Below are 15,969 nucleotides of genomic sequence, written 5' to 3'. Positions count from 1 at the left end.
AGATATTTTGCCAAAATAGAAATGGCAAGTAAGCACACAAAAAGATATTCAACATGATTAGCCACTCGAATGCAAATGAAAACTATAATAAAATATCACACTTATTTGAAGAGCAATAATAAAAATATAGTGATAATACGCTATGCTGACAAGGTTGTGGAGAGACTGAAGCTCATACATTCCTGGTGGTATGTAAAGTGGTGCAGCCTCTCCGGAAAATAGTTTGGCCATTTCCTATCAAACAAGGCATATACTTAACATATGACCCAACTACGGCACTCCTGGGCTTTTATCCCAGAGATATGAAAATTTATGCTCACACAAAATCCTATGTACAAGTGTTTACAGAAGCTATTCATAATCACTCCAAGCTGGAAATACTCTTCAGCCCTAGCTGATTTGGCTCAGTGGATAGAGCGTCGACCTGCGGACCAAAGTGTCCCGGGTTCAATTCCGGTCAAGGGTGTGTACCAGGCCCTGGTTGGGGCACATGCAATGTATTTCTCTCACATCGATATTTCTCTCTGTCTTTCCCTCTCTCTTCCACTCTCTCTAAAAAAAAAATCAATGGAAAAATGTCCTCAGGTGAGGATTAAAAAAAACAACTCTTCAATAATGCCAAGAAACTCTTAGGAGTGATGGGAAGATGTGATGACAAAGAGTCTTACAAGATAATTTTGCGGGTAACGGAACTGCTCTGTAGTCTGGCTGTGCTGATGGTTACATAAATCAATGCATATGTTAAAACTCAATTTAAAATAAAAAAAAATGAAAAACCCCCAACCTGATAGAAAAAGCCCAAGCAGAATTAAAACACAACAAAAACCTGGGTGATCGAGAAAGATACAAAATAGAAATTGAAAATCCCAAGTAGGATTGTTGGAAACATGCTTTTTGTAATCTGCCTTCTTAAGTCTTTACAAGTCAGTGAAAACGGTCATATGTCATCATTTTACATGGCTGCATAGTACTCTATTCAATAGATGGTTTATAATCCATATAACCAAAACCTTTTCATGGGATAATTAACTTTTCCCAAATGTTTTGCTAATATAAACAGTGATGTGATGAACATTCTGACACATACCTCTTTACATACTTTTCAAATCAGTTCCTTTGAATAAATTCTTTAACCTGGATCAAAAGCTGTGAAGATTTTTAAGGCTTTTGTTAGATATTGGCAAGCTTTACCCATGAATGAATTTATCAGTTTACGATAATGCCCGTTTTGCTCGTTCTTGCTGTCTGATCGCAACACTGGCCACAGTACTTTGTACTTCCCCCCGTGGAGAGGTGTTTTGGTTTGGCCTAATGACTTGGCTTGGCCAATTAACATGTGGCAGAAGTGATGATGTCTAAGCTCTGAGCCTCAGCCTCAAGAGACTTTGCAGCTCCTGCCTTCATTCTTAGGATCCCAGTCACAACTGCCATGTGAATGAGGCCAGGCTAGCCTCCTCTCATCCCAGGCTAGAGGATGAGAGGCCACATGGAGCAGAGCACAGCCATCCCAGGTGAGGTCACCCTAGACCAGTAGGTTTCCAGCCAACCCTCCAGCTGACCACAACACATGAGCAAGCCAGCCAGGACCTGTGCTCAGCTGGGTGTGGCTCAGACAAGAATGCCCAGCCAAACTGTAGGCTTGTGAGCTGGTAAATGCTTACTGTTTTAAGCCCCTGAGTTTTGGAGTGCTTTGTAATGCAAAAATAAATTACGACTACCCTCACTGACATTTGATTTTTACTATTTTTACAAAATAATAATAACAATTATTTTGTTAATCCTCACCCAAATATATTTTTTCCATTAACTTTTAAAGGGGATGGAAGGGAGAGGGAGAGACAGAGAGAGAAACATTGATGTGAGAGAGACGCATCAACTGCTTGCCTCCCACATGTATTCTGTACCATGACCAGGGCTGGGGATCAAGCCTGCAACCGAGCTACGTGCCCTTGACTAGAATTGAGTCTGGATCCTTCAGTACACAGGCTGAAGCGCTATCCACTGAGCCAAACCGGCCAGGGTGAACTTTTTATTAATGAATAGTGACAACTAGTGTTTTTGTGTATTTCTTTAATTTTTAGTATAGTATTTTTCATATATTTATTTGCCATTTTAAATTCTTATTTTGTGGATGGCCCCATTTCCAACTGATATATTATTTTTTCCTTACTAATTTTGTCAGAGCTCTTTTTATTAACCCGTTGCCTGCTAAATGTGATACAATAATTTTTCACAGAATAACAATACTGACTTTCTTGTGCAGCTCAAAAACTTGCTCAGCATGCCAAAGAGAGTAATTCTCAAACAACTCTAAGAGCTACCACGTGGCCTCCTGAGCATTACTTTGAAGGGGTTAACATTCATTTTGAGTGTAGTTTCTAGACCATTCACTTCCAAAGACAATCAGCTATGGCATTACAATTACAACTTTAAGCGTTTCAGAGTTAAAAGCATGCTGCAGATTTGTCCTTAGGAACCGAACCGGCAGCATTGCCATCAGCAGCAAAGACTCCCTTCGTGTCCTCCCGAGCTGGGTGAGGCCTGGGCCTGTTCTCCTTTGCCTCCTCACTCGCCCACCCCAAACACTCCCAGGTGTTTCTCCAAAGGGGGTGCCCAACGTCATCTGACTGCCCGATGCCTTGTGAAAACAAAGGCTGAGGAACATGACCACTTCCCCTTTTTGCGGGTCCCAGTGCACAGTGCTCTGAGAAGCCCCGCAGCAGAGAGCTCCCCCGACTCAGTACTACTTTGTCAAAACAGTTTGGAAATGCTGGGCTAGGACCATCTCCAAAAGCTTAGAGAAACTGCCAAACGGAACAACGTGGCTGATGGTTTAGGGCTCAACAACCAGCCTCTTCCCCAAACTTCTCCTCATGTCCAGGTACGTCCCGCCTCTCCCAGCTCAGCCACCTCTCTGTCAAAGCATGAGCGAGCTGAGCCGAAAAGAGTGGGTCTGAGGGAGCCACACGCAGAACGCACCACCATTTCTCATCTCTCCTCCTGCACCTCCTCTTCTCTCTCCCCTCTTGGCCAGGGGCCGATGTCCAACATTCTCCCGGGTCCCATTTCCTGGCTCTTCCCCAAAGTGGTGCGGCTGACCAGCACCCTCTGAGCAAACAGCACAGCTCCCCGCCCGCCTCTTCTGCGTGGGAGCGATCCCAGCTCCCGTTTCCGGTCTGTGAGGGCACTTCCGGAGGCTCTCCGCTCCAGGAACTGAGCCTGGGCCTGGGCTTGTGGCCTCCAGGTGAGCAGCATTCACGGCACAGCCCCATGCTTCCTAAAGGTAGGAATTGGTAAGAGTTTGCAGACTACAGCATTCCTGTATCAAACAATATTTTTAATTTAAGGGAAAAAATTAATTTGACCAATCTCCAATGATAAGGAGTGGGACATCATTTAGAACAAAATTTAAGGTGAGCTCTAAACCCTAAGTATAGTCAGATACCGTGACACTAATCGTAACGGTCACAACCAAACCCAAAGGGACTTTAGGTCACCTGGCTGGCGCTTTCATGACATCCCCCCCCCCCCCCCCACTTCTACCAGCTGTCACCCAAATAGCATTTCTGAAGCTGCAGCTCTGGCTGTCCTAGTGAAAGTGTCTAAATGATTGTTTTCCGCGAGCCTAAGAAGTGGCTCCCACGGGCTTCTCCAGCTGCCACTGGCTCCGCTTCCCTCTCCCTCCCCCTCTCAGGAGCAGAGGTGCGGCCGGCAAGCCCAGCATGTCCCCGGCACGCTGCTCCGGCCTGCCACTCACCCAGCCAGGAGAGTCCTCCCACACGACAGCTTCCCTCCAGGTCTCGGCAGGTTGGAATCAGGGTTTGTCTAAAGGCCTAATTTGCTCAGAATTACTAATGCAGAGATGGCAAACAGATTTCGTGTTGTTCATTAACTCTGATTGGAAGTGGCTGCCTGAAGCATTGATCAGTTAGCAGAGGCTGCGTGTACACACGGGGGTATGTGTGGGAAATGAGGGACACATCTCAGACAGCTGCCTTTATTGACTGAAGGTCTTCATTAACTCTTTCCGTAACTGGCTGCCACGTTTACAACCTGAATTCATTGCCTTGGGATATTTTCCTGCAGTAGCGGAGCATCAGCAAACCTCAGCTAAAGCGTTTGAAAAATACCCCTAAAACAGACTCTAGCGAGGTAGGTGGTCAAGAGACCTGCTGTGGTTTCTGCCCCAGAGTGCAGCAGTCAGCGTTAGCGCAGGGCGTGGTGAGCTGTGGCACCGAGAGCAGCCTGCTGGATGGTGATGGGGAGAGCCCGGCTCTGTGGAATGCTCACCGGGTACTGCTGGACACGCTATGAAAGCCCCACTCAGCAGCTCTAGTTATGAGATGACAACCGAGCATGCCAGAGCTCAGGGTGAGGTCACCGGGGCCCCGGCCGGCGTGTGTGACGAAGGGCGTCTCTGTGGCCCTAACTGACCCGGCTTCCACTGGGCTCTTGAAAACACAGGGCCATTGACGATTCGTTCTGCAGAGCGGAGCGCCCTAGGGCAGTCCCAGATCTGGGAACAGGGCGGTGTGACGCCAGTGCGTGCATGATCAAAGAAGGCAGGGGGTCTGCAAGGGGATAAGGGCGGAGGACCTGGAGGACGAACGCCTCAACAGAAAACTGACTCCAAGAGTCACTGTCGAGGCCTGAAGTTAGGGGGGGAATTAAGCACGCTCTTCTCATTCAACCTCACACCTGTTCAGACTAATCTTCTGAAGCCCCTTCCATGATCTTTTGTCACCCATTGTGTCAAATCTTCCACTGAATGATGAGGTGAGGAGGAGGGGGAAAGCTGGACCACTCTGAGGAAGAGTTCGGACTGAAATTTTGAACTTCTTGTTTGGCGGGAAAGTGGAGGGGGTGCTGCACCCTATCATCCCCACCAGATTGGTCCCTGCCCTGTATGGAAGGGGGCGTGTGGTGGAGCAGCTATGCCCACTGGCTTTGGAAGCTCCCAGACATGGGTTTAACTTCCAGGCCTGGCATGTGCCAGCTGTGTGTAACTTCAGGCAAGTTACTAAAATCTCTCTGGTCTCAGTTTTTCCATCTGTAAAATGGGAGTGATAACCTACACAGAAGGTGGTTGTGGGGTTAAATGAGGTGACCCCCCCAAAAGGGGCTTAGGTCACTGACTGGCCCACACCAAGTGTCTCCCTGGGGCCCTGCTGTTACTGTCATAGAAGGAGCTGCCGAGGAAGCTGCACGGGGGCTGATGTGGCTCCCAGAACAGAGCTTACGAGGCTCAAGGCTCATGGGATGAGAAGGAGAGTGGCACATGGAATACTGATGTCCTTGGTCACTACGATCCAAAATAGCAGGCATGTGGTTGCTTGGCATTGGCACCAACCTCAACCAGGCCCAGTCTGAATTCTTCAGGTTCTTCCCCTAAAAGTAGCCTCCTGCGGCTCCTCCATCTCCATCCTCAGCTCCCAAACCTTGACTCCCCTCTTTCTCTTACACCCCAATCCACCCCAGGGGAAGCCTCTCTTGCCTGGATCATCATGCTGCCGTCTACAGGTCTTCTGGCACCCACCTCGCCCACTTCTGTTTATTCTCTACTCTTTGGCGGCTCTCCTGTTTAACACCGAGTGCTTCCAACGGCACTCAGATTAGAAGCCAGCATTCTGCGGGTAGCCTCGCAGGTCCTGCAGCGTCTGCCCTGTGTCCACCCGACCCACGCCCCTCAGACAAGGTGGCCTGCTCTCCGCTTCCTGAGCACACCAGGCCCTCACACCCGGGCTCCTCTGCTGGAAGCTCTTCCCCAGATACCTGCATGGCTTGCTCCCTCACCTCCTCCCTTAGTTGAATGTCACCTTCTCAGGGAGGTCTTTTTTCAACTATTCTATTTTAAATCGTCCCCTGTGGTAGGCTTCATAATAGCCCTTAAGGATATCCATGTCCCAATTCCAGGAACCTGTGAATGTCACCTTATACACCAAAGGGGATTGTGCAGATGTGAGTAACCGAAGGATCTCGGGTTAGGAAGATTGTCCAGGAGGATGCGGGTGGGCCCAGTGTAATCACAGGATTCTCATAAAACAGAGGCCGAGGGGGATTTAACTACTGATACGGATAAAAGGCAATGTGACAATGGAAGCAGCGGTTACAGCGATGCAGCTACAAGTCCAGGGGTGTCATCAGCCTCCAGAAGCTGAAGAGGGGAGGAACAGGTTCTCCCCATGACCTGCCTGACGACACTTGGACTTTAGCTCTTGAGATGGATTTGAAACTTGGGGTCTCTGGAACGATTTAAGAGAGTGAATGTGTATTAAGTCACTGACTTTGTGATAATATGTTACAGCAGCCATAGGAGGCTAATACACACCCATGTGCACATATACCCACCCCCTATTCTCCTTCCTGCTTTAAATTCCCCTCCAGCCTTATCTGAGTCCCTTCCTTAGGTCATCTGTCTCTCTCACTAGGGTGTCAGCTTCATGGGGACAGGAGCCTCTGTCTGTTTCCTTCTCTGATGGATCCCCAGTGCCTGCATCAGGAACTGCTTTTTGTGGAATGAATGGGTCAGTATCAGTGTGAACTCTGGCTACACCCCTAAAGATGGGGAGCCCTCCTCTCTCTGTGACCCAGGCTCTCACAGGACCCTGCCCAGCCCATACCAGTCTACAGAGGGCTCCAATCCTCATAGGAGGACAAGGCTGCCCTTCTTCCTGTCCCCCTGGAAGCCTTGAATGCTGGGAGGTGGCATGCAAGTGGCACACATGAACCAGGGTGCCAGGTACAGCTCTGGTGACCAGCCCACCCCTGTCTGCCTGTGGCACAGGGAGGCAGTGCAGTGCAGAGATCTGACCTTAGAGCCAGGCTCTGGGATGGCAGCATCCCCAGCCTCAACTTTCTCCTGTGCAAACGGGGATAACACCAGGACCCCACCAAGGGGTTTGGCCAGAACTAAGCAAGACAAATGGTTGCTAATCCATTCTCATTTTAGTGAGGTGTTGCTTATTCTTGTTTTGTGGCCTGCTGTGTGCTGCCAGTCCAGAGAAGCGGTAAGGCCCAGGCTTGTCCTTGCGGTGCTCAGGGCAGGTGGCAGTTCATGGTGGGCCCGCCAAGAGGCCCTGGGTCCTGTCCTGGAGCCTCATTCTCAGGAATTCTGGCCTAAAGGGGTACTGAGACCCGCATGGCCAGGTCCTTCCTGCACAAGTTTCAGGGGACAGTCCCCCGAGGCCCTAATCCTCCAGGGAGCCATCACTGCCCCCTGGATGTCATTAGATAATCTCCTTACTGGTTAGGACAACGGTGCTGAGAGCACTGGTGATGAACTCTTAGGGTCTTTAATGCAGAGCAGAAAGCTGAGGCAGGGATGGCAGCTCTAACCCGGCCTCACCTCCAGCCTCAGCGGTGCAGCCCTCCTGCTCCGCATGAGCCAGCAGGGGAGACGGGTGTTGGGGTTGGTGTGTGTGTGTGGGGTGGGGGTGGGGGGGCTGCTGTGGTGAAAGCAGAGCTTTGAAGGTTAACAGCTCAGGACTTGGTGGTGGTTGGCGGGAAGTCAGGTCAACTGCCCAGCTCTGAGTCTTGCTGGCCATTTGATCTTGGACAGATGTCAACCTTTCCAAGCCTCAGTTTACTCATCTGTAAAATGAGGATAGTAGGAGTACCAATCAAAGAGGATTGTTGTGAAGCTTCATTTATATGAGAACAATCATGTAAATGGCTTGGCTGGGTGCCTGGTACAAGGTTAGCACTCAGTAAATGACGGCTACGGCGATGGCAAGGAGGGTGATGATGATGATACCAGTGGGTTCTGTGGCCCAAGGTCTATTTCTCGATCCCATGATACCATGCAGCCTCTCACTGCTTCCCATGGGATGTAAGAAGAGGGAAAGGGGGCTCCAACATCCATGGGATAGAGAGGACCTGCTCCCCAGTCTGAGCTCCACAGCCGCCGTCTCTGGCACACAGGAGCTGGAGAAGGGGTCATGACATGGCGAATTCCTTACCTTGGTTGTCGTAGGAAGTGATGACCTGGGTCTGCTGAGGATGCTGCTTCTCTGCCAGGTTTCCTATTTAAGGAAGACAGAGGAACCTGCCGTGACCACTGGGACCACAGTGGAATTTTCCCCGGGCAGAGCGGGGAGCTGCGTTTCTGCAAGAAAGGCAGGCTGGTGGGGGCCCAGGTCATCCCAGGCCTGGCCTGAACACAGGCACACCCGCCTGCACAGCCCCACAGCGTGCATACGTGGGAATCAGCAGTCACACACCTGAACGCAGAGGCACACGACTGGAAGCCCTGTGCACACACCTTCACACCTCCCAGCAGGTGCCAACACAGATTCTTTTTTTTTTTTTGTACTTTTACTACTAGCTTCGTTTGACTATTGGAGTCATGGTTTTTAGTGTTCCTCATAGTTTTCAAAAAATATATATCCAAATTTTTATACTATTATGGGAATGTGGTTCTTTGGCCTTTTTTGAGGATACTAATGCGATCCTTTTCCTTTAAAAAAACTTTTATTGAATTTATTGGGGTGACATTGGTTAATAGAATTCTATAGGTCTCGGTGCACAATTCTATAACATGTCATCTGTATGTTGTATTGTGTGCTCACCACCCAATACAGAGTCTTCAAAAGAAACTGGGGATGCCTCCATGGGTTAAGTAACCATGACTTCAGACTTTGGTGTCGCTGGGCACAGTCTTCAAAGCGCATGGGGATGCCTGACATTCCCACGGTTTAGTAGAGCAGGCTGAGAGGTTCCTGTCCGGATTTTATAGCTGAGGGACCAGCAGCTCGGACTGGTTAACTTTTGCCAGTCTCTGCAGCTAGGGAGCATCAGACCTAGGGCCTGACCCCAAGCTTCTGGGCTCCTAGCTCCACCTCCTGCCTCCCTCTGAGAAGAATGGGGTAGCCTGCCTCTTACTCTAGCCCAGGAGTTGGGGTGATTTGCAGTTTGGTTCAGCTGCACGAACATTTGCAAGGCGCCCACTATGTGAAAGTGCTCTACATGTGCTAGTAATGTTTATGTCCCCGGAACACGGAGCTGTCCTCAGGGTCTAGTGGGGTCAGAGAGGAGATGCCCTGCTCCTGCCATAGGCGATGAGGAGGAACCCACAGGCTTCTTGGGGAAGCACCACCTTTCCTACATCTCTCCCTTTACAGATGCTGAGGTGGCCTGGTCTTACTGAGGTTGCCCTTGAATTTCTGCTTCAGAGAGGTGGGAGAAGGAGCTGGAAAGGCCAGGGTTGTGGCAGCCAGGGAGGTGACGATGATGATACCTGATGAGACCCACTGCTACCACCTTGGCTAGCCATCTTCTCCCCTGGCCTCCACTGGTCTGCAGAAAGGCTGTCAGGCCTGCCACTGGAAGTGACCACTGGGACCAGTTTCTGGGTCTGGAAACAAGCCTGACTCTGGGGCACTGGCCTGACCAAGTTCCATTCAGATGCGTCCCTCGTGCACCCAACCAGATCTGCTGCTCAGAGCTCCCACGCCTGGGTCCAAGCAGAAGCCAGTCATGGTGGGTGGTGGGGCCCTGAGCTGGGCGGGGCTTTCGATCCACCTGGCAGCGTCTTGCCCTGGAGAACCCTGCTGGCTCCAGCCTTCTGTAAGCAGGTCAGCCAGGACCCTGAGCCCCCCGGGCCATGATAGGTTGATCAGCTGAGGGCCAGCTCCAGGCCAGACTCAGGCTAGGGGACAGGGAGGCCACCTCCTACGGGCACAGCTGGCTGTATTTCGGCTGGCCGAGGGAGGAAACAGGATCTGGGAAGGGAATCCTCAAGGAGGCAATTAGCTGGCATAGCTGTTGTGGGGTATTTATAGTCAGGGCTGCACAATTGGTTTCCCTGTAGCTGTGGGGCGTCAATCCCTGTGCTGCTAGGCAGACTTCAGCCAGGACCAAGGAAAGCAGCCAATCACAGCAGGGGAAGCCCGTTGCTGGGCAAGCTGGGGGGTGGGGGTGGCTTGGCCCTATACACCAGCTGCTTGGAAAAGTTTGGAGCCCTCTAAGCTCCCCTCACCCTGCCAACACCCCAGCCCAAGGAGTGCACAGAGCAGCAAAAGGGGGCACATGTGCCCTCCTGGATCAGTCCCAGGTTCAGCCACATTCGTGCACACTCCACCAGCATAAGCCATCAGCTGTTTCCTTCTCAGCTGAGCACGCCATCCAGTTCCCAGGGCTGGGCGGGAGGGCCTGCTGGTACCAGGGCTGGGTGCCTTGCGCACCAGCAAGGCAGATATGTACCCAGAATCTCACCATCAGAAAACAGAAAAAAGCCATACCTTTAACTTCCACATGCATGCAAGTGTGTCATTTAAAAAATAAATAAAATTTTACTTTAAATTACATATATTGGAGGAGTGGTCTGGGTTCGAGGCCTCTTCGGCCCTGCATGTGCCTGAAACTCTTAGTTTTTGCAAGAACTACTTTAATCATCCTCTTTTTTGGATGACACATTCTGCTAAGACCTTTTAGAAGAGTCTTGTAAAAGTTACCGTGTCCCTTTGTGTTTTGTTGTATTTCCCACTAAACTTCCCCCAAATTAGGAACCCCAAAGATGGTAAAAAGAGGATGAATTCAATATAATTCAATGCTCTCCTGATGTAATAACATGCCAGAGAAGACATAGGATGAATTTCAGACAACCCAGGCAAGGTGAGAGGGCTGCAACAAACCACTGCGGCCCGATTGCCCACTTGCCCGTGGGCACAGTGGCCCGGCACACAGGCCTGCATGGGCTATGTGTTTCTATGGCCAACAGGTCTCTGGAGGTCTGAGTTTTATCTTAATTCTCACAAGCCTGCAGCATAGTTTTGTTAACTTCGGTGTCTGCTTCAGTAGAGCTGTGGCAGCAGGTGCATCTCCCATCGGATAGCCCCACAGCAAGGTTAAGGAAGACACCCCACCCATGCACGCCCATCAGCTGGGACTCAGCGGGTGGTCTCTAGAAGTGCATGTCATGAGAATGATTCATCCCCATGCACAGGGCAGAGGACAAAGGCACACTCTTCACCTCCAGGACACTGAGACTCATAAATGACGTTATGATTACAATCATTTTAATGTAGCCCCGTGAGGGCAGAGGTTCTTGACTGTATTGTCTACTGTTTCATCCCCAACAATTAGAATCCCATCTGTCACAGAGTAAGCACTGTAGACCTTTACTGAGGAAATAAATGAGTGAATTTACTTTTAGAACCTCATCCTTTCCTTTTGTTACTGTCAGAAGGATGGCAAAGCAGAGCTGTTTGGTCTTGTTCATTTGGGGTTCTGTTTCCCCATTGGTGGAAGGTCACAGAGGGTGGTTCCTTCTCACTGGTATTTGATCAGTCAGTCATCTGTTCTGGACTCTGACTGAGCCCCCTATTGGAGTTCCGAGTGGTGGTCTCACTCTTATTAGAATTCTCACACACCCCGACGAAGTTACACTGATGTTTGCTCCTGGAGGCTGGGCTAATGAATCTCTGACGGGCACAGAATAGGGCTTAGTAGAGCTGGTCCATGCATAAAATCCCCAGATCTGGGGCTTGCAGGACGACAGGCACCTGGCACCAGAGAGAGGAGGCTTTGGAAGCTGGCTTCTCTCAGATTTTATGGTCGTCTGGGTCCCGGGCCAGCAGGTAGCCACTGGCATCTCCCAGGCCTCCAGGCAGGACGCTGTCCCCTCTATTCAGAAAAAAAGTCCCAAAGATGGATAGCCTGTAGGACATGAGCAGCCCCACCTCTGTGGGAACACACCTACCTCACATCCCAAACGACATCCGTGAACACATGGGTACAAAAACGTATGGCATTGCCCCCATCCAGCCTCCAGGAAATCAGGGGACCTGATGCCAGGGAAAACTTTCCAGGGTCACAGTGGCCCCAGATGCCTGGCTGAGTTACAAGCAGCCACTTCTGAGTGGTTAGGTGACTAGAGCCAGTCTTCAAACAAATGAGACCCAATGTGTCCAGTCATTTCAAAACGTGTTGAAGTCCAGAAACTAAAAAGAAAAAAATAAATGAAAAGGGAGAATTTACCATACAGGCCGTTTCCTTCTATTTTCTGCCATTTCTGTATTCCGTTTCCGCCGCCTTGGAGTCCTGTGAAATAACAAGGACTGGCATGAGGCTCTCTGTGGTGCCGAGACCCAGGCCAGCAAATGATGTGCTAGTGTGTACGCATCTGGATTAACGTGGGGCTGGTGGAATGTGGCTCTCCCAGGATCTGAGGGAGGCTACCCAGGATGGAGATACACGTAGGAGCATGAATGCAACCATTCATATTTTAAACATTTGAAAAAATATTAAAACAGTAGTTTCCAATGGGGGAAGGGCTGGTTATCAGAATCATCGCAACAGAGAGGCCCATTTTTCACTCCCACATCTCCACTGCATAAATATGGGAGGATTGTTGTCAAAGACATTTGCCATTCACTTTGCCTGCCTATTTCTGTATGTGGTAAGTCTCCCACTTTTAGAGTCTTGATGTGGGATGGGAGTGGGCAAAGATTGCCTATCCCTATGGAAACTGAAAGTGATAGTAGCCTGCTCTCCCAGCCTCCCTTGCAGCTAGAGCATGGACATATGTGGCCTAGGCTTGGCCCGTCAGTGGCACCTGTGTCCAATTCCATCTTGGGACCTGGTGAGGCAACAGGAAAGAGAATGGAAGCTTTCTCTACCTCCGGTGATAGTTGGAAGTGGTGGCTGCAAGGTCAAGTTCCTGGCACAGAACTGGCATATGTTCTGGCAATGGGAACAGCTGCAATAAAATCAAGTTCCTGGTGCGAAAAGAGCACCTAGGGACCCTTGGTGGCAGTGGAGGTCTCCTCACCGGAGCAGCTCATGAGGCTGTTCCTGGAAGTTCAGCCTCAAGCCTGGTCCTCCAGCCCTTTCCACCGCTCTAAGGCTCCCCAGTCCCTCCTCCTGCAGAGCCCTGCACAGTCAGTGTCTGGGACCTACCGCCTGGAAACCTCAGCAGCACACCTTTGGAGAGGAATGCATACGTCACATCAGCTTTGGGGCTAAAATCTAAAACTTTGAAGCTCCTTCAGTCTTGGTGAAAACAGCTTTAGGCCACCTTGTCCACAGCCACAGGAATGTCCGAGTGGACTCCAGGGCCTCCAGGCATGGTTTTGAGAAGCACTGCTCTAAGCCTTAGAGTGGAAGTCATGGCTGGGAAAATGCTAGGGCCCTAGAGGAAAGAGGAGAGAGCACCTGTTGGCCTTACAGCCCAAATTCCTGGTGCCACACTCCTTGCCTCCTGTCCCCCTGACTACTTTTTGCCACAAGGACACAGCTGAAAGGCCCTTAAGTCACATCTTCAGTCAGTCCTCTGCATGGTGACAGTATCTGAGCTCAGGCCATCCTTTGCAGAGCAGAGGACCTGGAGCTGGGAGGAGACTCCGGGAATTGGGCATGGGTGAGTTCTGGGTCTGTGCACCAACAGGAGGCCTTGGAACAAGCTAGAATTGCTCAGCATTTCTCCTCCTTAGGCTGCATGGGCTTGCAAGCTGGCTTAGCCAGGGGTCTCCTGGACAACACCACTGCCCAGCAGGCCTCGCAGGCTGTGCACGCCCCCTCTTCTCTGCTCCGGTGCAGAACTGTCTGACTGAATATGAGACACAGGTCTCTCCACTGACATAGGGTCTGGGAGAAACATCTGTTAGGAAAATATTTGGAGAAAAATATCAGCAGAAAGGGCTCACAAGCGGGGTCTTTTTTCCCCGAGTCACAGCCGTGAGTGTCGAGCGCACCGGTCTGGAGTCCTGCAGGGTTGGTGGTAGACGTTTGACACCTTCCGGAGCAGTCCTGATCCTTGCACTTCTGGGGCTTCACCCTTTCTTTCTAGTGACAGAGCCTTTAGGAGACGTGATCAGAGTGGGAGAGGAGCTAGGGACTCATGGGCTGGCCCAGAGCTGGGCCTCGTGGGGGCCCTCTGGCTGTGCCACACCCTGCGGGAGGCCTTCTGGTATCAGAAAGCTGGCGGCCTCTGCCCGTTTCCTCATTGCAGATATCCCGGGTGGGCATTTTCCCTTCTTCTAGGGGCAGCTCTGAGAAATAAAGAACCAATCCACCCAAACAACTGTTGGCCCCCAAATTGCTCCCGAGACTGGAGTACCTGTTAACATTCTCAGCTCTCCAGAATCTATGCCCCCTGCCCCCCTGCTTGCCTCCCCAAGGGATCACCAGGAGCTATGGGACAGCTCCAGCCTGTGTGGCTGGTGGGGGCAAAGCCATCCATGGTGTCATTGCTTCAACGCAGATGGTGGAAGGTGGACGTTCAATGTGCAAGGGGGCTCTGAGGACAGAAGAGCTGGGCAGACTCCAAGGAGCTCTGGAGCTGGAGGGGAGGCGGGAGGCAGAAGCCATTTTGCCGCGACTGTCAGGCATCCCTCTCAAAGCACTGGTGCACAGGCAGCCCAGTGCATGCGCACACCTCTCCGCCAGGGTTCCTGGGGCCTTCCTCCCAGAGGTTCCCAGACATCGGAGGGGCTTCGTTAACAATTATTATGTGTCTGTGCCCCCTGCATGCTGTGAGAATACAGAGGCTCAGGACCTGCCTCCCACAATCGCTTTATAAACAATCACTTTATTTTACCCGTCTACACTTGGCCAGAAAGTCCGAAGAAAAGGAAAATTAGTAGATAAGGTGGGGACAGCAGATTCCAAGCCTAACCCTATCCAAGTCTGTGCTCTTTACACCTCTTATGCCTTCTGTGGAGGAGGGGGAGAGGGCTTAAGAAAAGGAAACCGAGGCTGCAAGTTGTGCAAGGGCACCAAGGGAGATTCCCATCTTCAAGTCTGACTCAGCACCCAGATTTCCCTGGGATCCTTGCTCCCTGCATGTGCAATGGGGAGCAGGCTCTGGCCACCCAGGATTCAGGCCTGAGATTCTGGGCCCCTTCTTCCCGGGCATCTTCCAACCCTGACCCGCACCTTTCAGAGAGTGGTTGGAGGAAACTGGCTGCCTGGGTTGACGGAAGCACCGCAGGCCTGCACAGGAGTCAACTCAGGGCAATCACGGGGCTGCGCGTTGCCAAGGGACGCCAGAGCCACAGCTTGGAGGCGCAGGCAGCCATGGGGAGAGGGTCGTGTCGCTGTGCTCATTTGGGGGCGTGAGGGGCGTCCCCACGGCGGGCGGACCCTGGGGTGAAGAGGCCGAGGTGCTAGGACCTCTGGGGGTCGGCCGGGCGCGCGTTACCTCCTCTGCGATGCGGCAGCGCGCCCGGGTCCGCCTGCCGGTCCGAGTGCGTGCCCTGCGCGGCGCGCCGTTTCTCCGAGTGCACGATCAGCAGCATGTCGATGGACACGGTGTTGCTGTCCTTCTTCAGCTCCATGGTGCCACCTCGCTCCCCGCCGGCGCGCCGCGGCCGCTCGTAAGGCTGCCTGCGCTGCAAATGGCCCCGTGCGCGCTGCTGCCCGGCGCGGGAGATGGCGAGGGCGCGGGAGAGGGCGCTCCCCCGCCACCTAGCCGCTGCGCGCTGCGTTTCGCTGACTCTGCCAAACACGCCATTAGGCCCGCCAGGGAGGGCGCTCCCCTAATGTAGCGGGTCTAAGTCACCTTTGAAAGGAAATCCCCAGTTGAGCCCAGACCTGCACTGAGGCCACTGGCCCCAGAGCCTCCCGCTCTGCGCCCCTGCCTGCCGCTGTAAGCACTTGTCCCTGACGCCAGGACTGTCTTCTGTGTGGCTGGTGCACCTCATTCCTGCTATCTCGGGGTGGGGGGTTCCCCAAGAGGGCCTGAAGCAGACCTTCTCCAAAAGCCATGGCAAATACAGAATCGCACAGTGCTGTCAACAGTGAGTCAGTTCAGAGGAAGGAAAAACAGGGCTCCAGATTGCATGGCAAGGTGTGGAGAAATTGGCCAACTTTTGGCCTTGGCCCAGCTCCTTCCTGGTGTGGGTTTTGGAGATTGACAGCTCCCTGTCTAAGAAGGAAATGGATGGGGTCTTGGGATCATAAGCTCCCCCTTACCCCCACCCCGATTATGGCCCTACCAGAACTTGGAACATGCCCACTGGGCATCCACCC

At 51.8% G+C, this 15,969-nt stretch overlaps 1 protein-coding gene across 1 annotated transcript in view; it reads right to left on the bottom strand.

The window, feature by feature from the left end:
* The window catches only part of KY (kyphoscoliosis peptidase), a 44,304-nt gene extending 28,947 nt beyond the window's left edge, over positions 1–15,357 (bottom strand). The window contains exons 1-3 of the mRNA XM_036332517.1: positions 15,140–15,357; positions 11,977–12,039; positions 7,959–8,021 (exon numbers count right to left, since the gene is read on the bottom strand). Of these exons, the coding sequence (XP_036188410.1) occupies positions 7,959–8,021; positions 11,977–12,039; positions 15,140–15,275 (262 nt within the window). The 5' untranslated portion in view covers positions 15,276–15,357. The remainder of the gene's footprint in view (positions 1–7,958; positions 8,022–11,976; positions 12,040–15,139) is intronic.
* Between the last annotated feature and the right edge of the window lie 612 nt (positions 15,358–15,969).

Source organism: Myotis myotis, unplaced genomic scaffold, assembly GCF_014108235.1.
Source record: "Myotis myotis isolate mMyoMyo1 unplaced genomic scaffold, mMyoMyo1.p scaffold_m19_p_13, whole genome shotgun sequence".
NCBI classification, from domain to species: domain Eukaryota; kingdom Metazoa; phylum Chordata; class Mammalia; order Chiroptera; family Vespertilionidae; genus Myotis; species Myotis myotis.
The sequence above is the reverse complement of the archived record's forward strand: the minus strand, read 5'-3'. Positions and strand labels throughout refer to the sequence as shown.